Source organism: Fonsecaea pedrosoi (assembly GCF_000835455.1).
Source record: "Fonsecaea pedrosoi CBS 271.37 unplaced genomic scaffold supercont1.3, whole genome shotgun sequence".
NCBI classification, from domain to species: domain Eukaryota; kingdom Fungi; phylum Ascomycota; class Eurotiomycetes; order Chaetothyriales; family Herpotrichiellaceae; genus Fonsecaea; species Fonsecaea pedrosoi.
In genome coordinates this window covers 3,084,695-3,107,599 of record NW_013550613.1, presented here as the reverse complement: position 1 = coordinate 3,107,599, position 22,905 = coordinate 3,084,695, and the positions used below count along the sequence as shown (strand labels likewise).

Here is a 22,905-nt window from a genome sequence, read left to right as displayed (position 1 = left end):
ACCAGCGTAACCAGATCGTTTTCGGCAACTTGTCACCACACGCTCTCTTAAACACATGCCCCCAAGGCCGATATCACCAATGGTGAAAACAATCTGTTAGAGTGGGAACTATCGGGACCCCAAGTCACCGCAGGGTTTGGGCCTCGTCCCGAGCTCCACATGCGGCCCAAATCAGCCTGTGTCATCTGTCGGTAAGTCACCGATGTCCTTTGGTCAAGGACGTCAAATCGCTCATGCGGGTCCGTAGGAGGCGGCGGAGGAAATGTATACGTTCTTACCAGGGAACGACGTGCGATTTCTGCGCCGAGAGGAACTTGCAGTGCGTTTTGAGTCAAGAGACCGATTTCCACGAAGACGGCTACGAGCCCATCGTTCCTCGACGGATACATGCTCTCACACACAAGTCTAAGCTCCTTCCACCTCCAGACCTGTGCGAAGAGCTGATCAATCTCTACTTCCGCTACGTCCATGTTTCATTCCACGTCTTGTTTCACAAGCCGTCCTTCTTGGCCGCCTTCAAGAATGGCTCCCTGCCGAGAATTCTCCTGCTCGCAGTCATCGGCATGTCGGCACGCTTTTCACAGCACGAGAGTCTGATCAAGAAGCCACCGCGAGAGCGAGGTAGACCCTTCACCAAGGAAGCAGAGCGGTTGTTGAATCTACACGACATTTCCCTCACCACTATCCAAGCATGCCTTTTGCTCGGAGCCTCCGCCGTGGTCGAGGGCGAAGGTGCGACAGAATCTGTTTTCTTCAGTATTGCTTGCCGCATGGGGATGCTTCTAGACCTTCCTAACGCGCCGGTCACAACGCGGATCCAGCAGGAGCTCAATTTTAGAGGTTCGGGAACCAATGGCACACCTTTTAGGTTGGCTACAACTGACCAAGCTATAGTGTGGTGGGCGCTGTACGAAACGGACACATGGTCGTCGACGGGAGTGCGACTACCGAAGATGATGCCGCTGCGCAATGTGCCGCTGCCCATGGCCGAGAAGAGATTTCTCGAGCTTTCATCCACGGCGCCACCGAATCGGACCTATATTGCTAGCCGAGGATCCCCGACGGCGAAATCACCCGTGCCACAGGACTCGCTGATAGCGCATTCAGTAGCGGTCAACCAAATTTTCTCTCAGATCGATGCGGTTAACTCACAAGCCGTCTCCGGCGAGCTGCAAGGTGCTGAACTAACACAGGCCGTCGAACGCGTGTCAGCGGAGCTGGACTCCTGGGCCTGTAGCCTTCCCGAGAGGATGGTCAACACGTCCGAGAACCTGTTGTACTGGACAAGGCAGGGTTTCGGCAACATATTCGTCGTCCTCCACATGGACTATTGCCACCTATGCCAGCTCCTATTTTACCAGTTCCTCCACGGCAGCACGAACCACGCGTATCAGCAGCAGGGCCAGGAGCACCATCAACCGAGGAGGAGCCAGTACGCGCAAAAGTGCAGAAAATACTCGACGGACGTGTGCAACCTCATCCACCTGGCGAGCGAGACCGCAGGCGCCGAACTCCTCAACTCGATCGTCGGCCACGTCCTGGCCATCGCCTCGACCGTCCAACTGCACATTCTGCTCTTCAGCGACGACGCCGCGGACATCCAGCGCGCGCGGCGCCTGCTGGAACGCAACTTCGAGCTCCTCACCCGCTTGAAGACATTCTGGCCCTGCATCGACATATCATTTGCCCGGTTCGAGGCCTTTCACAGGGCCTGCCTGCGGTGCCAGGACGACTCGCACTTCCAGATGGACCAGTGGATGCTCAAGTTCATGCTCGAATTTGCGGCCCCTCTCGCGGAGCGGTATGAAGGCGAAGAGGAAGGGAGCCCCGAGGATAGTGTGGCCCACCAGCGCCCGTGGTCTTTGATCAACACTGCGCTTTAGCTAGGTGGGATGTACAGACAGACGCACCAGTGTGCGAAGACAGGTCTCGATGCCTGAAGAAATTTGTATATGACTGGCTGGCTTTTAAGTGTTCAGGTCCTATAACAAGCGTCTTGCTCTACCTGAGCTGGTCACCTAGGCTATGTATGATTCGGTCTCTTTGGTTCGTACAACACACACCACCTCTCGGCCACTTTTCTCCTCCGCCTTAGTACTGTACGCATGATGCGACCCTCGCCCCCTCCGGCATGAGTATGAGTATGAGTGACTAGGAGACCATTCCGCCTCTCGTCAGCGAGATCACACATGCACATGCGCAAAGGGAACAACAACTTCAACGCGGACGGGCAGTGTTGTTTCATTATAGATGACTATATCAGAAAATCCACCCTCCATTTTGCATTTCCTTGCGTTTCCTTTCCTTCCGTTCCAAGCGAGTGTGGTGTCAGATTGCCTTCCTATCTGTACTGCAAGTTAAAAGGAAAAAAGAAAAAACAAAAGAGTGGTTTCCACCCGTCAATCCATCCATCGATCGCGAGCAGCGCTGTTCCATCCCATCCCGCCCTGAAGAAAATTGTGATTTGTGACATTCACAATCATCGATCCATCCTTCCTTCCCCTCCTCCTATCTCCCATCAGCTTGCCCACAGAGACGATAGGTGTTCCGTCAAGACACCCTACAACATAGCAGGCTGGTACATACGTGCATACATCCACATATGCAGACAGACACACAGACGGTACTTCAACCCACGGTCGACGTCAACGTGGCCACAGACTCATTCTGTGGAATAGGGAGAATCGACCGAGCAGTTGTCCCAGGTGTCCCAGGTGATGTTTTTGTTGTTGCTGCTTCTTCTTCCGCCGGTGTCTCTGCTAGTTCCCGGTTCAATCTTAACCTCGACGTCTGGTGTCTTGGCCAATTTCTTGGTCGTTCCCTGCTTGGCCTCTTCTCTGGCCGCCTTTCGTTGGCTCGGTGCCCATGTATGAAGCTCTGTCCGAAGCGCTCGTAGCTCGGCGTGAGTGTTTTCTATGGCTGAGCCCCAGTCGACCACGCAGGTGGTCACTCTGGGGGCTGTCTCTCGAGGACGGCAGGGAGAGAATCGGAGTGGCAGTGTCTGCGCACGTGGAGATGGCGCCGCCGGGGAGACTGTGTTGGGGGATTTGTCCCCACTCGGCAGGGATGGGAGGTCCACCTTCTTCTTCAACGTGTTGGCGCGGCATTTCTCCAAGTCTTCAAATGCCGTTGTCGCAGAGGGTTAGTAAGATACATGAAGAAGGGAGGGGGGGGGGGGGGGGGGGGGTGGTCATATAACAGTGCGAGATGTGGGCAGGGACGGGGACGACATGTGGTGTATATGTGAACGAGATGAGTGTCTTGTGTGGGCAGGGCGGGAAGACAGAACTGCCGCTGAGGGGGATTGTCGGAACTGTACCTGTCCTGGAGAGAGCTAATTCCTGCAGAACGAGCTGGGGTTTTGCGCAAACACCGGTTGGGAACTCCCCTCCAGACTGCTGGAGAGGATCCACCTGCCGCTGGGTGGCCATCCTGGTAGCGGCGACGCACACGTCCTCTGCCACGTCCGCGGGAGGGTTTTGGGATAAGACCCCGCCGTTGTCGTACAGCGCCATGATGGCCTGGACGCACTGCAGGATCTTGTACTGGTGGTCGTAATTGTCCCACTGGCAGGCCGGTCTGGTGAAGTGAGCCGCGCCACCGCCGCGGACCATGAACTTCCAGGCTAGTTGATCCAGCCTGCGGAGACACCCGGGCACGCCGGGGTGGTTGACCACGAATCGCTGGCAGTCGAGGGTGAGTTGCCGTCGAGTTTCTTTGCCCTCCAAGTTGCCTGCTTGGTTGTACGTGTCAATGACGACGTCGAGCTGGTCCATGGCGTTTGTTTTCTTCCTCCAAGGACTGTCTGATGGATGGGGGAGACCAAATGGAAGTAGGCAAGGTGAGAGATACTTGGAGAAGACAGGGAGAGACGAGGCGATCAGATAGACACGGTGAGAGGGAAGATGAAAGAAGGAAGACCAGGCTAGGGAGGGGGGAATGTCCTGCACATATACCTTGACCCTCCCTAGGACCAACAAAACTTAGTCCTCCTCAGCTCACCTGCTCGCATTTCCATGCCAAGGTGGGGAGAGATAGCAAGCCTCGCATTCCCCAGAGTCAACACGTCACGCAGATAGCCGACAAGGTCACATCAGGGCCATTCAAGATAGTGTAACGTATCGCAGAGTCGAGTGGGGGGAACGCTCTGGAGTATGTGGAGTATATCCTGCCAATGACAGCCAGGTGGTCAAAATGCGCTATTGGGTTCGATAAAGCCCAGAGCGCGCTGTAAAACTTGGGTCACCAATCAAGTCATGTGCGCACGGGCCAGTTGAAACCATGGCAGGCGGGTGACAGCTGGATGACCAGCTCAACAAAAACGATCGGACCACGCGGATCGCCGATCAAGAGAAAAAGCGGTGGGAGAGGGAGGTAGAGAGCTGCAAGGGGAATTTGAGGGTGAGTCAGAGGAGCGAGGTATCGAGGCCTGGGGATCGACAACATTGAACAGGGCTGGTCTAGCCATCTCCTGGGTGGCAGTTGGAAGAGACAATGGGTGTCTTCAACACAGCTGAAGGAAAGTCAGTAGGCGGTAAGTGGTAGGTGATGGACGGTGGGTTGTCTCTCGACAAAACTTTTCGATTGCATCGCCAAATGACCGTCTATGCTGAACGCAGTCTTTGTCCTGCTCCTCCAAAGTGCCCCCCTATAGCTTGGCCGATCTCTGGCGCCATTCGCGTCTAGGAACGTCCTGAATCAGCCCGTGGACCCAAACCCTAGCCCATGGTTGGATGCATGGTACGGACGAGAACTTGCTCAGTGGCAGGGGCAATGACTGACAGAGGCCCTTCTGCAAGGGATGTCGAACAAAGGACCCGCCTACCTCGATCTCCCGAAACTTGCCGGCTCAGCGGGCTTGTTGTCCAGGATCTCCTCGATCTCTTGCATGGTCTTGTCGTCCAACTTCTCCAACAGCTTGAGGGCCTTGCAGTTGTCCACAATTTGCTCGACCTTGGTGGCGCCGAGGATGACAGTGCTCACGTTGGGGTTCTTAGCACACCACGCCAGAGCCAGTTGTGACATGTTGCCGCCTAGTCGTTCGGCGATGGCAGTCAATTTCTTGACCTTTTCGATCTTGGCCTTACCTTCGGGCTTCTGGAGCGATTCGATGGTGCTACCAAAGAAGTCTTTGTGGTTGGCAAACCGTGAGCCCTCGGGAATGCCGTCGTTGTACTTGCCCGTTAGGAGACCGGATGCGAGCGGCGACCAAATGGTCGTGCCGTACTTGTACTCCTTGTACAGTGGCGCATACTCAACCTCGAATCGCTGACGGTGGAAGGCGTTGTACTGGGGTTGCTCGGCGATGGGCGCGATCAAGTTGTACTTTTCAGCAATCAAGGTGGCTTCCGTAATCTGGGTAGCTGACCATTCCGACGTCCCCCAATAGTACGCAAGGTTGAGATTACGGATCACCTGAGTGAAGCCTTCGACGATTTCCTTCATCGGCGTAGCATAGTCAGGTCGATGCGCCAGAACGATGTCTACATATGGCTGTTGGAGACGCTCCAGGGAGCTCTTGAGACCTTCGACCACATGTTTCCGCGAAAGGCCACGAGTATTGGGTTCTTTTCGACCGGTGCCAAAGAAGATCTTGGTGGACAAGACATACTCGTCTCGGGGCCAGTTCAGTTCCTTGAGGGCATTGCCCATCTCAATCTCAGATTGGCCATTGGCATATGTCTACGTTTGATGTAAGTGGTACGTCCGCGACTGGCGACAAGTGCTCACCTCTGCAGTGTCAAAGAAGTTGATGCCATGGTCCCAAGCAGCTTGCAGGCATCTGTTCCGGCTTGTTAGCATGGACTTGACGACGTCTTGCACACGACCTACTCTTTCACAATGTTGCCCTTCTGCGTGCCACCATATGTGAGCCAGCCACCTGTTCACGCTGTTAGCCCGCTGAAAACCGTTGTGTCCTATGGTCGTTGATTTGCCTACCCAGTGAGAGAACCGAGACCTTCAACCCAGTAGGGCCGAGGTGACGGAAGACCTAATTGCACAGTGGAAGTCAATTAATCTGCGCAACTCGACGCGACCGACAGAGGAACACGTACCATGTCTTTGGGGTCGAAAGCGGATCGGACAGCCATGTCTGCGAGAGTTCTGGAACGAAACTGCGACTGCGGGTTGAAGATGCTTCTAGCTAAGTTGTTGATGAATCTTGGTGAGCTCGGTCGCCGCGACAATTGCATAAACCGAAGAGCAAGGAAAGTTTTTGGGAAATTCAAAATTGGAGAATGGAAAAGAGAGAGAGAGGGAAAAAAGTTGTCCGCAGGTGGAGGGGCTTCACACTACGTTATCATGACGTTTTCAGATTGGCTCCTTCTGCACATTCTGGCTGTTTACCAATCTACCCCTCGATCCACGTCGACTTGCGCGGACATTAGCTATCTACACTCCATGGTGGAGTTTTCAGTTAGGGTGAGGCGGGCCCTGGTGCCAGATGGAGTGCATTTCCTGAAACTGGTAAGTCGCAACACCAGATCGCGCATTTGCCGGAGCCAATCCCGTACCGAATGATCACTAATTGGCTGGGCCCTGAGTCTGCGCTCGCTTTAGAATTGTCGTGCTCGAGATCGCGTTATTGCCCAGAGCGAGCGAAGCCGGAGTGCGACACACGGCACAACGGCCCCCGACGGTCTATTTTACCGGTGTAAAGACCATTTGACAAGATGTCAACACAAGCATCAAGTCAGGAGTTAGGTCTTAAGGATTGGGTGGAGCTTCAGATCCCTGGTCGCTCTTCGTGCCAGGCTCTAAGAGAAGGAGAACAGTCCGTGAGGACAATGCGATTCCATATTACGAGAGGAACAATTCGGGAAGAGGCCCCTTGCCGTCTATCTCAACTTCTTTGCTGTCCAGCTGGATCGCAAGCAGCCTTACGGGTTGCGAATCGCTGGGGTTCCTCCACATGTGCATTGTCCCTCGCTGGACAAAGATGTCTCCCCGCCTAACAAGCCTTTTCTCGCCAGAATCCAGTTCCAATTCCACCTCGCCCTCCAGCACCACGCCATAGTCGATCGAAATGGTGCGATGCATGGGCGACTTGGCGCCAGGAGCCATGTCCACCACCCGACACACTGATCCGCCCTTGATGGTGATGCCTGGGTGTTTCTGCAGGTACCCGTTGTAGGCGTCCAAATCGGCGTTGCCGTTGAAGTCGGCCGGGATCGTGTCTGTTGCATACGCGAGTCCGAACCCAGACGTTGGAAAATTCGACCACGTAGGGTTGGGGGATAGTGTTCCGGCAGCAGAAGAGCTCGGGTCCGCTGGATCGGCCGTTACGAATCGTGCTACTCCGTTTGCATCGTGCGTGGTGATGTGGCGGGAAAACTTGGGCAGTCCCTCGACTTTGCTCGCTGGCTCGGTCATGGCCTTTAATTGATGTCGAGACTCTCCTCTCGGTGTTCACAATTACAGACAAGACGGTAAAGATAGAGTACAATAAATGCCAATCTATCGAAGCTGTTTGCATTTATGGGGGACAATATTGGACATGCGGGACATTATATGGTCACCCATGTTTGGTTTACAGTAACACGTGTAAAGCTGACTGCCGAACAGTGCCTGTGGACGAGGAGATTTCCGAAAATCGTGGGGCTGCGGACCTTGGGGTTCCTGCGGCAGCTCTACAGTAGCTCACTCCCGGACTGTCTCCGGTAGGTATTCAGCCAACAGTCACTCGTTGGAGTTCCGGGGACGATTACGACTCTGGAATCGAATCCTGTGCGGCGAATAGCACGATCTATCACGCGCGATCTGAGAGGGACCTGTGAGCCGATCTATGCTTGGTTGGTCCTCAATCTATCCCATGCACAAAGTCTTGGTTATTCAACAGGTGAGACTGCTCCCTTTCTAGCTTGGGGGTCCTGCGGCGTCGAGCTCACCGTCCGCTCCAAAGCTGTCCCCGTCTCAAAACACCTATCCAACTCCAGCGTGACACCCATCTAGGCGGGGAGTGGTAAGTCTATCACGAAAGATCTGGGACTCTCCCTCACCACGGTTAGCGCTCAGAGAGCATCTTTGCCCTCATCAACCTTCAGCACTCCATACTGCGGTGCTGCACCAGCGACGCCGACCTCCTTGCAATACTCGTCCCAATGTTTGAGCAGCTCTTGCAGCTTGTCGGGGTGTCTTGCGCCCAGGTCGTCCGTCTCGCCGGGATCTCTCTCCAGGTTATACAGCTGCCACGTCCCAGGGCCAAAGGGCTTGGGGATCATGACGGCTTTCCACTTGCCCTTCCGGAGGGCCTGGCGGTCGAACAGTTCCCAGCCCATGACCGAGTCGTCGCCGTGGATATATTGTTGCACCACAGGGTCTGATAGATACGGAACCCAGGACGTGCCCCGCATGGGAACAACAGCCCGGCCTCTGTAAGTGGTTCCAGGATGCTGGGTGCCTGCCAACTGTAGGAGTGTTGGGGCAATGTCCATCACGGTCGCAAAAGATCGATCCAGCTCCCCAGCCCGGGCGGACGTTAATGGCGGATACCTGAGGATGAACGGCACGCGGATCCCGCCCTCGGACGAAAAGGACTTGTAGAGTCTCAGCGGGGCCATGGCTGCAGATGCCCAGCGTGGTCCGTACCAGATGTAGCTGTTGTATCGCCCCATATTCTCATAACTATTGTCGTAATATCGATCGATGTGGTCGAAGATATTCTCCTTGACCACGGGATACGCCTCCAGCAGCAGACCCTCGGCGCCGTTGTCGGACATGAAGATGACCAAAGTGTTGTCGTACTCGCCGGTCGATTTGAGGTAGGAAATGACGCGTCCGATATTCCGGTCCATGTTCTGCACCATGGCCGCAAAGACCTCCATGGTCCGAGAGGAGAACTTCTTCTCGTCCTCGGTCAAGCTGCGCCACTCTTTGCTCAGGGGTTTATCGAGCGGAAGCGCAAAGACCTCGTGGGCCTGGGTCTCGGGCGAGATGATGCCGAGTTCCTCCAGGCGTCGCAGCCGTCTCTGTCTGAGCACGTCGGGCCCTTCGTCGTATGCCCCTCTGTAGTCTCGACGGTCTTCCTCTGGTGCTTGTAGGGGCCAGTGAGGCGCCGAGAAGGGGAGGTAGGCGAAGAACGGCTGCTCCTTTTGACCCTCGTCTCTGGCGTCAAAGTACTCCAACAGTTTCGACGTGAAGGACTCGGACGAGTAGAAGTCATCCCCCAACTCAGCCACTGGGATTGGCTTGTCGTCTTCGGCGTAAAAGGGGCCATTGCGCTTGAGTAAATCGGGCACTTTCTCGTCAACCTGGGGTTCCCACCCGTAGTGATTCGCACCACCCTGTTAGATCCCAAGAAAATGTTAGCCAGCAATTTGACGGGTTGGCCAGTGACATTCCTCGTACGGGAAGAAGGCTGAAAGACCGGTCGAACCCTCTCTTGGATGGATAACGGTCCGGTGTCATGCCGAGATGCCATTTGCCCGACATCAGGGTGAAGTAGCCGGCATCTCGAAGAAGCTCGGGCAAGGCCGCGACTCGATCATTCAGGTATCCCTCGTAACCAGGCTGGCCGACCTGGAACTCCTTAATGACCTCGATCATGGTGCCTAGCCCGGCAATGTCTGTGTACACACATGTCAGAATGATGCTACCAACCTCACCATATGTCCCGGTGCTAACGAGTCTCCGGGGCGATACTTGCGATTGTCTGTGCCGCTCAACAACATTGACCGCGTCGGCGAACACGCCGCAGCGGCATGGAAATCCGTGAGCCTGATCCCATCGCGGGCGAGACTGTCGATATTGGGCGTCTTGATCTCCCCTCCGAATGCGCCCACGTCTGAGAAGCCCAAGTCATCAGCCACGATGATCAAGAAATTGGGCCGCGTGTCCGTTGCCCGCTTTGCAGTCTTCCCGGCCATGGTGAGGATATCTCCAGGTCGGTGGCAGGTGGTCCCATCCACAGATTGAGATAAGTGGGCGTCTTATAAGATGAAGATCACGAATCCTGGTCGTGTCTGGCGTGCTGGGGCTGTCGAGGGAATCGCGGCATCTCGTTTTTCCGAAGTGGCTTGGCAACCCCTGAACGAATCTCCGCATCCCATGCGATTCAATCATCTGCCATCCGCACTTATTGTGTGGTACATAGACTTACTTGCACCAACTTCCAATGCGCAACGTCTAGGTCGTCAATCGTATTCAGCCTACCCCAAGGCTTTCAGAGAGGGTTCAGGTAGGGCGCGGCGCAGTCTCATTCCGCCCACCCGACTCACTTCCTCTATTTTCGACTAGTTGGACTTCAGCCAGGACTTACAGTTGCTGGCTTTATCTGCAGTATGACGAAGATTGACCTGATTTGGATGGGTAGTGTTGCACCTCTCTCCTTATCCAGGATCGGCGACAAACACTCAGTGAAACACGAACTATCAAGAGAGAGATACTGCGTGGGAATGGGAGGACGCGGACATCGCGGCCGAAACAGGGGCAACAGCCTTACCTTGGCATGTTTTCACTTGACCGGTCTGCTGGTGAGCTGATAGCGGCGTCGGTGGAGTATCTCCCTACCCATATATCAAAGTGGGCTATCGATACTGTGGGACTAAGATAGCCGACCAGCAGTGGTGCGCCTGATCTATCACGATCCAAGATAACGTGCTTACTACTCGCGATTCCCGTCTCCCCGCGAGAACGTCAGGCCATGGACCCTTGGTCCAATCATTGACACAGAGAAGGTGGTTCACATTCACTAAATACCGGCTGACAGACTGCAAATGCGAGACAGGTACAAGAATTGACACAAAGGGTTGCCACGGTTATGAAGCCCGACGTCGAAATCCATCTGGCTCTGATCAACATTCCCCATTAGCTCTCTATTAGATGTCAGCTCCCAGCGTTCTTCGGCCACGGCAAAATTGATGAAAGGGCGCAGTTTTACCTGTCTATGGGGTGGACAAAGCTCCTCGATGCAAACATGCTGCATTCTTTTCATGGAGGCTGTGCTTGTGCACGGACAATTTCATCCAAGCACAAATGGCTCGGTGGTTCTCGCCTCCGCACGAAGCTGATACCAGATGGAACAACCTCAAGGCTCGAGCTATCTATTTCCCGTTACTGTTTCGTCTTCTTGAAATGTTGGTCCGAATTTGCTCCAACTCTAACCTCTTCCTCTCTCTTCTGGTAGCTGGAACAATCAGTTCCTTGAAGAAATGGAACATCTCCTTGGATTTTGGGGTCCACCAACGGGAGAAACCTCTTTGTTACCACGAGGACAAAGAGAGACAATAGTCGCAGCCACAGGCCGATGCAACCCGCAAACGAATCGCCCGTGGTTGTTGTCTTCTTTTATATCGTGTCCACAGCATGAAAAGGCAGAAATCGAAACCCTTTCTGTCAATCGCCTTGCTCTCGACCGGCCCCCCCCCTTTCCACCACAGTTCTACTCTTACCCTGCCTCCAGATTTCCCGCCATGCGCGCATTAGCCTTGGTTTTATCGACCGCCGCCGCTCTTGTGGGCTTCTCAAGCGTTGTCGCAACTCAAGAAGGGCCTGAAATAACCGAGCCCGCCGTGCTGCCATCCATTGATGACGAGGTCGAGACCTTCACCCCTGAATTGACGCCGGAGGATGAGTACTTTGTCGATGAGTCAGAGGGAGCAAGGCTGGCCAAGAGGACTCCGCCTGCGGGAGTGTACATCTGCAACAACAAGAATTGGTTGGCACCATGCAACTGGAACAAGCTCACCGACTCGAAATGCTTGGACTACCCTTCGGATGCTGGTTCTTCTGTCGGGGTACGTGGAATATCCTTGTCTTTCCCCAATGATGATTATCTGTGAAGTGTTGGCTGACCTATGCTCTCATGTCTTCCAGCCACCCAATGGTTGGCAGTGCAAGATCTACTATGCCAAAGGCTGCGCAGCGACCAACGGCATGACGGATGGGAAACTCACGTACCCCGGCACAGCGAACCTGGGTGCTTTGTACAACAACTATGGCAAGCCTGCGTCGATCAAATGCAGGCAATGCCCTCAGGGAACAAATTCGCCTTGGTATGTCATAATGCTTTCCCCTTTGCCGCTTTGCCATTCAATGCTTGTTGCTAGATGGCCTCGCTAACCACGAATTCTACATTCCAGTCTCAACAACAAGGCTCCAGACTGGAATGAGGCCGTGGCTAAAGCTGGATATGGAGGTTCTGACGGACAGTGTTCATCTTGGGTATCCGGAAAGGTTGTCCACTCATCTTGTCTTCCTGCGCCCAAGATTTCCTAGGGATTTGACGTCCAGCGACGTAATGGAGCAGGAAACTAGAGGGGTTGATGACGTGCAATCTGCGTGGTAGCTCTTCTTGTGAAGCAAATCTGCTCTCGAGTAAGAATATAGAAGTCAGTCTCTGTGCATGAATGAGGTCGCTTGGAGCCAAACCTAGGATAACTTGAAGACCAGCTGGTTGCGCCCTAGATTCTTCTAAGCTTTGCGTCTGTGGTATAGCAGCGAGCCTGGCTTCATCCACCATGTGAGCCCCCACCCTTGACACCTCGCCCTCTTTCCTGCCGGACCTTTTCCCTGCCACAGACGAGTCAGCAGTGAGCAGTGAAGAAAGTCCTGTACCCACCCAAAAAAAGGTCTCCTATCAATTACACTCACGAATTCTCTCCCAACAATCCAAGGACAACCCATCCGGGTCCCACAGTTAGGGAGCAGTTCGTCTGACTAACTGATGTCCAAGATTGCCAGTGACCTGAATGCAGTCTGTCTCGGTACCACTTACAACTTCCCAGAGTCTCTGCCCACTCATCCCCTCCCCTTGTGGAGGTGACGAAGGCAGAGAGAGAGGGTAGGGTGAGAAAAGACAGCCATTCAACTTGTACAACCAGTCACGAAAACAAAAAAAAAAAACCTGGGGTTCGAACAGAAACTACCAAGGTTTCTCTCGATGAGAGTTTTTGCTCCGGAGAAGTTTTGGGTGTGCTTTTCTTTGGTTGCTGTTTTTTTTCTTTTTTTCTTTTTCTTCTTCTTTTGGTTTGCGTGTGTGAAGTAGAGTAGTCAGTACGTGCGAATGAGATTGTTAATCTTGGCGAGTGATAGACCATATTGCGACAATCATTCAGCTCGTGTTTATCATGGGAGTATCAGGATCCGAGATTGAGGCCTCGCGGGTACTGCTGAGCAGGCAGAGCCGGCTGTGGCTACGCTTGAGCTCCTCCTCGTTTCATGGCCTGGACCCAAACAATAGTTTCGAGGATGAGTCGGAATGGAGCCGTCTATTGACAGACTTACGGCTCTTTGGCCATTTGGATACACCAAACAAGTTTTAAGCCACCAAACTCTTAGTGCGGTATGGAGCAGACCTTGAACACACCACAACTAACACGGTGGGGAAAATTGTGAAGGCTAGCGAACTGCTGCAAGAATGGTTTGATGAAGACCAGTTCGGCGTGCTCCAGAATATCGTCAGGCGCCGGTCGATCGGACCCAAGCAAAACCAGAACGCACCCAAGCACAGCCACAAGATAATCACGAGCATGAATCATCTCAAGAGGTGGAGGCAGCCTCTCATCTCATCGGGAGAACGAGGCTGGCGAGACTCAAGGATCACATATCCGTGCCACATGTCGACGGCCTCTAAAGCGCCAATCCCGTCCACCCTGACGTCATGTGTCGAATGACGCTGCACCATAGTCCAGCCTTGCCATCGAACCATCAGATATCTCTCGTTACCTCTACCGAATATGCTACATGGGTCGCGATAACCAGACACCATGCCAGTAACCACCAGAAGCAAAGGTAATCAGAAGCAGACACACTTGGAGGACTTTGACTCCAAAGGGGAAAAGAAAGCCAAAGTGCATGATTCCAGGCGCAAGCGCGCACCAAATCGCACGACTGAGAGGGAGAGCGAAGCTCGATCCAAGCGCAAGCGCAAACTGAGCGACGACGACGCGGAAGCAGAAGAAACTGTGCGTCCAGCAAAGAAACCAAATCAGCAACAGAAGCAGACCTCTATTAAGCCTGACGAGGATCTAGCACCCGCCGAAACCAGCGAACCCGTAATAATCAACCGGGCGCCAGTCCTGCAGCTTTGGGGGGCTTGTGTCTCGCAGGCACTCTACCCGGATCTTCCATGGCGCACTCATCTGAGTATTGGCTCTGCGATTTCCACACTGTGCGCCATCTCCAAGGGCCGCGCGATCGGCATGATCGACCAGCCATCCCACGACCCGGCCGAGAGAGCCGAGAAAGAGAGGAAGAAACGGGCCGCCGAGGAAGGCGCCGACGACGAGGTCAACGTCATGCGTTTCAGGCTGTTGTTGAAGGACCAAGCCGCGGTTGTTTCGGGGAAACCGCACAAGGCGAACGAGGAATTGTTGAGGCACAAGTTCGGAGATGGGGACGGGTACGAGAGGATCAAGCGTGCCATGGAGGAGGCGATCAACTCTTGGAAGAACAAGGGTCAAGAGAACGAGCTTAACCTGAAGGCATTCCACATGTACGAAGAGTTCCGTCCCACGGTCCAGGGCGGGCAGGGGGGATGGGGGAGGAAGGGGGAGTTGAGGCCGGAAAAGATCAGGGAGGTGGTGACGAGGGGGTGACGAGGGGGTGATCGATATTATATACAGGATCACGAGGAGGGTTTTGTTTTGTGACCTGGTCTGGGATTCAAAGAGCGCGTTACATGGACACCTGCGGGATTAGTGGTGTATTGATGTACATGTCACTCCCTGTTGGATTGATGATGATGGTAATGACATCTTTTGATCTATCCAATGTCGTCTAACCTCGCCTCTTCCATATGATATATTCCAGAATCTAGCGAATAGTCCTCTATCCCCAACCCACTTTTTTTTGGGCCTGATAGAGGGAAACCGAAATCCTCCATCTTCACATCATCTATCCAGTATGTCACTATCCTCGACAAAAATGGCATTGCTCAGCCAGCCGGCCAGCCAGAGCGAATAGAAAGACGGATATATCGTCTACCATACTCAGCTCGACTTGATCCTCCACTCGACTCAACTGGCCTCGCCTCTTTCATTCATTCATTCTCAAAAACACTCACCAACGTGCCGACATACGGCGAGATCTCGACGTGAAACTCGTCGCCGTGCCGTATCGTGACCTTCGGTTTGCGGACGACTCCCACACCGCCGGGCGTGCCCGTGAGGATCAGTGTTCCGGGCAGCAGCGTCGTGCTTTGGGAGAGAAAACTGACCAGCTGGGCGACGGGGAAGATGAGGTCGTCGGTCCCGCAGTCCTGGAGGACGCGGCCGTTCCTGACGCCGCGGAGACGGAGTTTCGACGGGTCCGTGAGTAGGGTAGATGCAGAAACGAGTGTCGGTCCGATGGGGCACGCGCCGTCAAATCCCTTGGAGAAACACCACTGCGTCTGGGCGAACTGGGCTGTCCGGCTCGACACGTCGTTGCACGCCGTGTATCCCAGCACGTGGGCCATGGCGTCTGCTTCGGAGACGTTTTTGGCGGTTGTCCCAATCACCACGGCCAGTTCGGCTTCGTAGTCGCCGCTGTCGTCGTGTTGGGTCAGTTTCGGGAGGATGGTCGGCGCGGGCCACGGGTCGCCTAGGGAGGTGTTTGGTTTCCTTTCCAGGCGTTCAGCTCAGCTCAGGTTGACGCAGCTCCGCACTCAATGGGTGCAAGACCTCCAAACTCACATAAACACAGTAGGCACTGTCGGCAGGGCCATGTTGACTTCAGCCGCGTGCTGCTTGTACTGTTATCCCCCGAGTAGCCTGGTAAGCATTCATCCTCGGTAGCGGCCGCGGTCACTCACGTTCAACCCGATACATCGAATCGTGCCGACCTCGGACATGGCCAGAGGCGACAGGACACGATCGATGATGGCGCTGGACCCGGTCTCCCGACCTGGCGAGAGGACCGACGAGCCGGAAAAGACATCGACAGGGACATCCTGGCCCTTCCGCAGGGCAATACCGACGTCGACATCGTCGTTTTGGGGTTGTCCAATCAGGACCTTTGAGGGATCTGATCGAGGCACGAACCGGACCAGCCCTTTTGTTCGTGGAGAGAAAAGAAAAAAAGGTGAGCTGATGTGCACAATGTGACCAACCATTCCACAAAGAACTTTTTTTTCGCTTACGTTTCCATGCCCCGTTGGTGGCTGCCTTTCTTAGCATTTTCCTGTCTAGTCCTCCCTCCTCAGGACCCAGTGGCCTGATCCTGGCCTGATATATTATATACAGAAGTACAAAAAAAACAAAAAGGGAGCGACAAAGTATTTGGGCGAGGACGAAACAAAATCGGAAGAGTCTTGTTCCGATCTGATATTGTCGGGTCCGGACTATTGATTCGCCGAGACCGGATTTTGTGGGGTGCCTGGCACCTGGGTGCGTCTTCCGATGGGGATGGACTGACAATGAAGAAATGCTCGCTCACCACCTGCTGCCCCGCCACAAATGACCCTTCGTGGGGAGAGGGAACACGCTATGTATACCATTTCTCGATGACTCGGAGGAATCTACTCACTGACTGAACAAACGGACATCGAGGCGGCGGCGGAAGATATACACAACCAACTTGACTTGAAGCGCAGCTCAGATAAAGCCGGGGGCTCAACTCGTGCTGACGCACATACTTACCTACCTCCCTACATCCACTTCCCCCCCTGGTTTCGTCTGACCAGCCCAGTAGACCAACCATGGCGACCTCCAAGGGCGACAGCAACAGCGAGTACCGGCAATACCTGCCGGACTTGACCATCCCGCGGTTCACGACCATGGCGAAACAAGACGCCCACGTCTACGCCGCGGCGTTCAAGGAGTCTGGGGTCCCGCCCTGGCTGCACGCCCTGTACCTGCACTGGCTGGAACTGCTCAAGGAGCCGTTCAAGGGCGTGACCAACGACGGCACCGTGCGGCGGGACCTGTTCAAGATCCAAGACGAGGGCGTTCCCATCGACCGTATCGTCGAGGCCACGCAGGCGCTCATCCGCCAGCTGACCCCGGCCCAGGTGGCTCGGGTGTCGTACCACATCGACTCGCCCGAGTGGCGCACGTGGTCGAACCCGGAGTTCCTCCTCAGCGACAAGGGCGTGCGGCTGGACGAGCTGTCGCCGGCGGTGCGGGACGGCGTCATGGCGGTGCTCCGCGCGACGCTCTCGCCCGAAGGCTACGACAAGGCCGTGGCGGCGATGCGCATCAACGGCTTCCTGGGCGAGCTGGTGCAGGGCACGGCCGTCATGAACGAGTTCTCGTACAACTTTGTGCTGTTCGGCGAGCCCTCGACCACCAAGCCGTGGGGGTTCAGCTTCTACGGCCACCACCTGTGCCTGAACATCTTCCTGTACCGCACGCAGATGGTCGCGTCACCGTGGTTCACGGGTGCCGAGCCCAACGTCATCGACGACGGGCCCTACAAGGGCACGCGCATCCTGCACGAGGAGGAACGCCTCGGTCTCCAGCTGATGCAGTCACTGTCGCCCGAGCAGCAGCGCACAGCGCAGATCTACAAGGGGATGAAAGACCCGTCCATGCCCGAAGGGCGATGGAACCACGACGACCAGCGCCACCTGTGCGGCGCGTACCGAGACAATCGCGTCGTGCCGTACGAGGGCGTGCCCGTCTCCTCGCTGACACGCGACCAACAGAGCCTCGTCGACCAGATCCTGACCCAATACCTGCTGTACCTGCCCCAACCGGCCCGCTCGATCCGCCTCGACCAGTACCGGGCGTTCTACAACGAGACATACTTCTGCTGGATCGGCGGCTTCGCCGACCCCGACCCGTTCTACTTTCGCATCCAGAGCCCCGTCGTCCTCGTCGAGTTCGACCACCACAGCGGCGTCTTCCTGACGAACGGCGACCCGGCTAAATTCCATATCCATACTCTCCTCAGAACCCCGAATGGTGGGGACTACGGGTTCGCGTTGCGCCCGTTGTGTGAGGCGTCGGTGAGGCAGGAGTTTGTGTGGAAGGGGGATAGGGAGTGAATTATATATGTGTGTGTGTATAGAGAGAGAGAGAGAGAGAGGCAGAGAGAGGGAGAGAGCATGTTCGATGATGGATGGTTGTAGAGTAGGAAAAGTGCCATTGACAAATGACAATGGTGACAACGGTGAAAGGTTGTGCATATATCATATGATATGACATGATACGGTACGGCGAAACAATAACAAAAGAAGCCTGCTTGGGCAGGGTTCACTCAGGAAATGAATATGAAAAACGGAACATGGAATATCTTTTATGGTAGTCTTTGTATTGCACTGTATTGAACGGGGAGTAGTGTTGATGCTCTTTCTTCATGCCCAACCAGAGCACAATAGCGATGGTGTATGGTCACTGGCGTGGTCCTCTGACCCCTTCTCCTGGCTCACTACCACGGACTCTGCTCAATCATGCATGTCCACTTGCGGCGAGGTCGGACTGCAAATCTCTCCGGGCTTTCGCGTCAGACAGCTATACCAATTGATCAAGGAAGCTGGAGAACAAAGGAGGGTACGCAGGTAGCTCGTGTCGTTGTTGCAAGGACTCCCACGTGACGGGAGCATGGTGCAACAGGCCATGATTCGGCTGCATGAGTTGGGCCAGCAAAGAGCACATCGTAGAGTCATTCGCTCATGCACAGCCTTAAATCGCTCCTTGACGACTAGCCAGCTCGCGCGGTTCTTTGAGTGCCCCTCGATGATCCTATCAGCGCACAACTTCGTTCCGCAGGCATTCGATATGTTCGCGTCTCCTGTCACTATCGTCTAAACCACTGCTCCATCGTGCACTCGCCTCAAGAGAAGACGACCCGCACAGCTTGCACGGTATTTGGATGGTTCGTGAAGGTGACCACCAATGTCTTCCCCGTCTCGTCAAAGTAGGGATGAGGCACCGCTGCGTAGATGGAACTGCCCGGCAGGATCGGCGTCGCTTGATACAGCGTGATCGGGTCTGACCAGGGTCCTTCGGGCTGTTGTGCGGTTTTCAGAAGGACCTTGGAATTCATCCAGTTGTCTAACCAACGATAGAACAAAATATCAGAGCCTTCCTCCCTGTAAGGGCATGAATGAGCGTGACTTACCACAATATACAAAGAGAAAGCATCCAAAGTAGTTGGACCAGATCACCTGTCCCTGGTTGATTTGCCAGAACACACTCTCCTTCTCGCCGATACTTTTGCCGTCAAGTTTGTCCTTCTGCCATGTCTCGCCGTTCCAGTACTCGTAACAGGCGACGTTGGTGGCTTCCTCGGCAAGAACTCGAGTCAAATATACCCAGGGATTGCCTTGTGGACCGTGACCGTATGCGTAGACGTGCTCGTTCCACCGCAGTGCGCAGATATCGCCATACCATGGTTCGGATGTAGCGTCCCACCAGTATTGCGGAGGCAGACGGCTTATCTGCGGGACGGGAGGATATGCCGATGTGTCAAGAGTGATCGATGCCACACCAGCGCCCACGAGGTTGTTCGTTCCGTTGGGACGGTGGTTGAGGAGGAAGAACATGACACCTTCGTTCGGCGTGGTGGTCTCAACCACATTGGTGATGCCTAAAGCGCAAGTGGCCGCATCTTCTCCGAAGGAAGATATTAGTGGACAGAACTGTGGCGGGAAACCGTTTGGATCAAGGATGGGATCCACAACCACGAGCGGATTCTGTGTAGCGATCGCGACCGAGTCACTCGTCATCCCCCGCCACGTATCGCTGTAGTTGGCATCACTGTACAGAGTGTCTCCGTAGCTGAGGAGGACATACTGGCCGATTTGGCCCTGAAACCCGAGGTCGCGCTTGACGTAGGTTGTGGAGCTATGGACATCTCCAATAGCGTCGACACAGACAATACCTATAATGGGAGGATAGGATTTGCAAGGGGTTGTTGGGTTTGGCGGATTGACAGAGACTGGCGTAGTGTTTGTCGGCAACGGCGACGCCTGCGATAAAGATGTTAGGTGGGAAAATATGTACATTGCAAATAAGTAGCGGAGATCCATGGGTAGACGGGGGACGCCGATCCTGGCATCGCTGTATTTCCCGGCTTATGAAATATCGATCCAAGAGTTTGGAAAAGAGGGCACGAGAAAAGTGTGCGCGGCTTGGGGATTTGCAAGATCAATATATTGTTGTAGGGACGGCCAACAGCACCAGTAATTGCATATGTGATTGATAGACCCATTGTGAAAAGCAGACAGCAGATCGAGCACAATAGCAAGTGACGCAAATGGATCTGAATAGCGGTCGGTGGGCAACCGTTCATTGTTCATAGTGCATTTAAGTGACGAAACAGGATGCGGCAGAAAAATGTAGCGAGAGTACCACGCACCTTGAACCACAAGCGGTAGTGATCAGATGATGTAGGAGAACTTGAGACGCTATTGCCATCATCGTGCGGTGTGAGTTCCGATGAAGGAGACGTGAAGTCTGTCCCATGACTTGAGGATGAGATGGTTGTAGGCCCCATATCAATGTCAAGCAATTGGTTAACCGCCTCACCGGCCCATTGGTAGAGACGTCTGCGGACTCCCCGAGGTTGTTGTGGCTCCTCTGCTGCGCGTTCCATGGTGCTGGATCTGTTTGGCTGCAATCCTCTGGTCGTGTGTAATACGTGATCGAAGATTGTGTCACCGTGGCTTCAGATGATAGATTGCGTGACGCACCCCACATGTGAGGGTCAAGTGAGATGTTGCTGGGTACAAACTTTGGAATCCGTTTCAGCAGTGTTTTGCATTGTGTGCATGTCCAATGAATGGAAAGGCCTCTTTGCGCCAGAGTCCTTCTCTGGCAAGCGAGAGCCAGTTGATGGTCGAATATAAGCCGGGTGAATCGTAGTCCAATGGCGACTTGGCGAGGTGAATGAAAGGGTGTGTAGGAATATTTGGATGGCCCATGACAATATACTGAATTAGAAATGACGATATTTCACTCCGTCCTCTTCCCAATGCGTGGCAACAGCGCCCAGCTAACTGTCATTGACGCAAAAGAAATCAAAACCACGGGGTGTAGGACGACCGTGCTCAATTTCTGTGCCAATATGCCAGTGATGAAAGGAACTAGTGCGCCACCAGAGCTTCCCATCGACGTCACGACCGACAGACTGCTGATTTGGATGCTCCTGGGCAAGAGTTTGGCAAAGACAGCGGTGGCGCACGGGTAGATTGGTCCAAGGAATACACCGACAATGGACTCGGCCACGGCGTTTTCGATAATGTTTGGTACAAACCAGACTAGAAGTTGGAAAACAGCAGCCCCAATGATCAAGAGGAAGACCGCAACCTTCTCCCCGATCTTGTGAGCGAAATGGGTCAAAACAAACCTTCCCACGGTGATGCCACCCCAGAATCCAGACGTGACGTTACCGACATGGGATGGGTCACCTTTTCGGTAATGGATCAGATAAGAGATGACCCAGCCAGAAATGGCCACCTCTGCCCCCTGATAGAAACTAGGAGTAAACGTCAGGATGATAGGGCTCTACTTGTACTTGAACCAGGAACCACAGGCTACTTACAAGATGAATGTCGCTCCAAGCAGTGTTGTCCTGTTCCTGACAGCCCTTTTGAGAACCTGAACCCTTGTGACTTCACTCTGACGTGAAATGGTGCGTTCGAGAGACGAGAGTAACTGGACTGCAGCATCCTTTTCGAAGCCTCTGAAGGACCAGCCCAGACACAAGACAGAAACAAGAGAGATGGAAAGTGTGATAAAGTAGAAATGAGCCCAGCGAATGCCGCTCGAGACCATCGCTGTCGCGATAAGAGGAGAGACAATACCGCCCAGCTGACAGAAATTAGCATTGTCAGTATCCGTGTCAGGCAGGCCTAACTCACCCCATATGAACCATGGCAAAAGCCTAGGATGACAGTTCCGTTGAGTAGGTTGACAATAAAGGCATTGGTCATGGCCAGGAACAATCCCATCCCGCACCCGAGGAGATAGAAACTGAGCACAACCACAGGAAAGGGTGGAGAGCAGACAATGGCTATGTAACCGATACTCATCAACGAAGTTGCAATCATGTAGGAGCGGGCGCGACCGAGTCGAGACTCGATAAGTTGGATGACTGGCGCCATTGTAATGAAGCCAAGAGCATTGCTGACGAAAATCAAAGACACAACGGCATATCCAATATGGTAGTCTTCCTCGAGGTATGGGATCAAAGCCCCAGTAGCGGCGTCGTTCATGCCCATCAGAAAGAACATGATACTTGCTGCGGCTACCCGCCAACGATTTTGGGATGGATTGGAGATAGACTGAACAAGTGCATCGACCGCCCGATCTTGTTTTGGAGTGGGAGGTTGACTTCGTTCCAATTCGCCCGGGGTTTGAGGAAGAGACTGTCCGACAGGCGACTGATCGTGAGAGGGCAACTTGCATGGGCCGTTCAGGCGGCTTCCCCATTGTATTTCATCGAGCTCGTATGCTGTGGGCGGTACAGCAGTAATATTGTCTCGATGAATGACGGCGGCCGGGCCAGGGACAAAGGAGCGAGGCTCGCTTTCATGGGTGATGAAGGCACCGAATGCTTGTACTGTGGCCATATTCACGAGACGAAATTATGTGACAAAATGGGAGATGTGCACAAAGACTCGCAGGTAACACAGTATGGGGAAGAAGTATAAGATATAACGACTCTCTTGATTCATATAATGTCCACATGTCATCCATACATGGCGATAGTTGCATTGATAAGAGGAGAGTAGCATTTCGGGGATGCGACAATTGCAGCGTGGTGCAGCAGTAGTGTGCGGTAGCTGGACTTGAGGCTTTGGCTCATTGTGGGCCTGGGATATTTTTGACCAAACAGTGAGTCTGCTTCTGCGAATGAGAGACATCAGCCAACGTTGGTCGAGGGTCTTTTTGCAAGCACATGGTTGAAGATGGTTGATGATGAGTTGGCGGGCCGAGTCAATAGAGTTGGGGAGTGCGAATCAAAGAAACCCACCCGCCTGCGGCAAGATTTCCACATTCAACAACAACTCCCGCCCGGGCCGACTTTCATTGAGGA

The 22,905-nt window shown here is 54.1% G+C and overlaps 11 protein-coding genes across 11 annotated transcripts; 4 read left to right on the top strand and 7 right to left on the bottom strand.

The window, feature by feature from the left end:
- Positions 1 to 159: 159 nt before the first annotated feature.
- Positions 160 to 1,883, top strand: Z517_05052 (uncharacterized protein; the record flags this gene model as incomplete). The annotated part of the gene is made up of 3 exons (XM_013430379.1): positions 160 to 191; positions 248 to 840; positions 895 to 1,883. 3 exons carry the CDS (start codon positions 160 to 162, stop codon positions 1,881 to 1,883), a joined length of 1,614 nt encoding a protein of 537 aa, XP_013285833.1.
- Positions 1,884 to 2,662: 779 nt separating this feature from the next.
- On the bottom strand, positions 2,663 to 3,776 carry Z517_05051 (uncharacterized protein; the record flags this gene model as incomplete). Its single annotated transcript, XM_013430378.1, has 2 exons — positions 2,663 to 3,117; positions 3,320 to 3,776. The coding sequence occupies 2 exons, from the start codon at positions 3,774 to 3,776 to the stop codon at positions 2,663 to 2,665; spliced, it is 912 nt and encodes a 303-aa protein (XP_013285832.1).
- Positions 3,777 to 4,821: 1,045 nt separating this feature from the next.
- Z517_05050 (uncharacterized protein) lies at positions 4,822 to 6,092 on the bottom strand (the record flags this gene model as incomplete). The annotated part of the gene is made up of 5 exons (XM_013430377.1): positions 4,822 to 5,682; positions 5,731 to 5,782; positions 5,833 to 5,881; positions 5,941 to 5,992; positions 6,057 to 6,092. 5 exons carry the CDS (start codon positions 6,090 to 6,092, stop codon positions 4,822 to 4,824), a joined length of 1,050 nt encoding a protein of 349 aa, XP_013285831.1.
- Positions 6,093 to 6,801: 709 nt separating this feature from the next.
- On the bottom strand, positions 6,802 to 7,374 carry Z517_05049 (uncharacterized protein; the record flags this gene model as incomplete). The annotated part of the gene is made up of 1 exon (XM_013430376.1): positions 6,802 to 7,374. One exon carries the CDS (start codon positions 7,372 to 7,374, stop codon positions 6,802 to 6,804), a length of 573 nt encoding a protein of 190 aa, XP_013285830.1.
- A 638-nt stretch (positions 7,375 to 8,012) lies between these two features.
- Z517_05048 (uncharacterized protein) lies at positions 8,013 to 9,866 on the bottom strand (the record flags this gene model as incomplete). The annotated part of the gene is made up of 3 exons (XM_013430375.1): positions 8,013 to 9,284; positions 9,349 to 9,566; positions 9,689 to 9,866. The coding sequence occupies 3 exons, from the start codon at positions 9,864 to 9,866 to the stop codon at positions 8,013 to 8,015; spliced, it is 1,668 nt and encodes a 555-aa protein (XP_013285829.1).
- Positions 9,867 to 11,411: 1,545 nt separating this feature from the next.
- Z517_05047 (uncharacterized protein) lies at positions 11,412 to 12,216 on the top strand (the record flags this gene model as incomplete). Its single annotated transcript, XM_013430374.1, has 3 exons — positions 11,412 to 11,735; positions 11,815 to 11,993; positions 12,081 to 12,216. The coding sequence occupies 3 exons, from the start codon at positions 11,412 to 11,414 to the stop codon at positions 12,214 to 12,216; spliced, it is 639 nt and encodes a 212-aa protein (XP_013285828.1).
- Positions 12,217 to 13,706: 1,490 nt separating this feature from the next.
- On the top strand, positions 13,707 to 14,537 carry Z517_05046 (uncharacterized protein; the record flags this gene model as incomplete). Its single annotated transcript, XM_013430373.1, has 1 exon — positions 13,707 to 14,537. One exon carries the CDS (start codon positions 13,707 to 13,709, stop codon positions 14,535 to 14,537), a length of 831 nt encoding a protein of 276 aa, XP_013285827.1.
- A 443-nt stretch (positions 14,538 to 14,980) lies between these two features.
- On the bottom strand, positions 14,981 to 16,097 carry Z517_05045 (uncharacterized protein; the record flags this gene model as incomplete). The annotated part of the gene is made up of 4 exons (XM_013430372.1): positions 14,981 to 15,542; positions 15,615 to 15,673; positions 15,734 to 15,972; positions 16,061 to 16,097. The coding sequence occupies 4 exons, from the start codon at positions 16,095 to 16,097 to the stop codon at positions 14,981 to 14,983; spliced, it is 897 nt and encodes a 298-aa protein (XP_013285826.1).
- Positions 16,098 to 16,618: 521 nt separating this feature from the next.
- On the top strand, positions 16,619 to 17,908 carry Z517_05044 (uncharacterized protein; the record flags this gene model as incomplete). Its single annotated transcript, XM_013430371.1, has 1 exon — positions 16,619 to 17,908. One exon carries the CDS (start codon positions 16,619 to 16,621, stop codon positions 17,906 to 17,908), a length of 1,290 nt encoding a protein of 429 aa, XP_013285825.1.
- Positions 17,909 to 18,696: 788 nt separating this feature from the next.
- On the bottom strand, positions 18,697 to 20,460 carry Z517_05043 (uncharacterized protein; the record flags this gene model as incomplete). Its single annotated transcript, XM_013430370.1, has 3 exons — positions 18,697 to 18,917; positions 18,985 to 19,834; positions 20,224 to 20,460. 3 exons carry the CDS (start codon positions 20,458 to 20,460, stop codon positions 18,697 to 18,699), a joined length of 1,308 nt encoding a protein of 435 aa, XP_013285824.1.
- A 359-nt stretch (positions 20,461 to 20,819) lies between these two features.
- Positions 20,820 to 22,438, bottom strand: Z517_05042 (uncharacterized protein; the record flags this gene model as incomplete). The annotated part of the gene is made up of 3 exons (XM_013430369.1): positions 20,820 to 21,342; positions 21,409 to 21,677; positions 21,728 to 22,438. The coding sequence occupies 3 exons, from the start codon at positions 22,436 to 22,438 to the stop codon at positions 20,820 to 20,822; spliced, it is 1,503 nt and encodes a 500-aa protein (XP_013285823.1).
- Between the last annotated feature and the right edge of the window lie 467 nt (positions 22,439 to 22,905).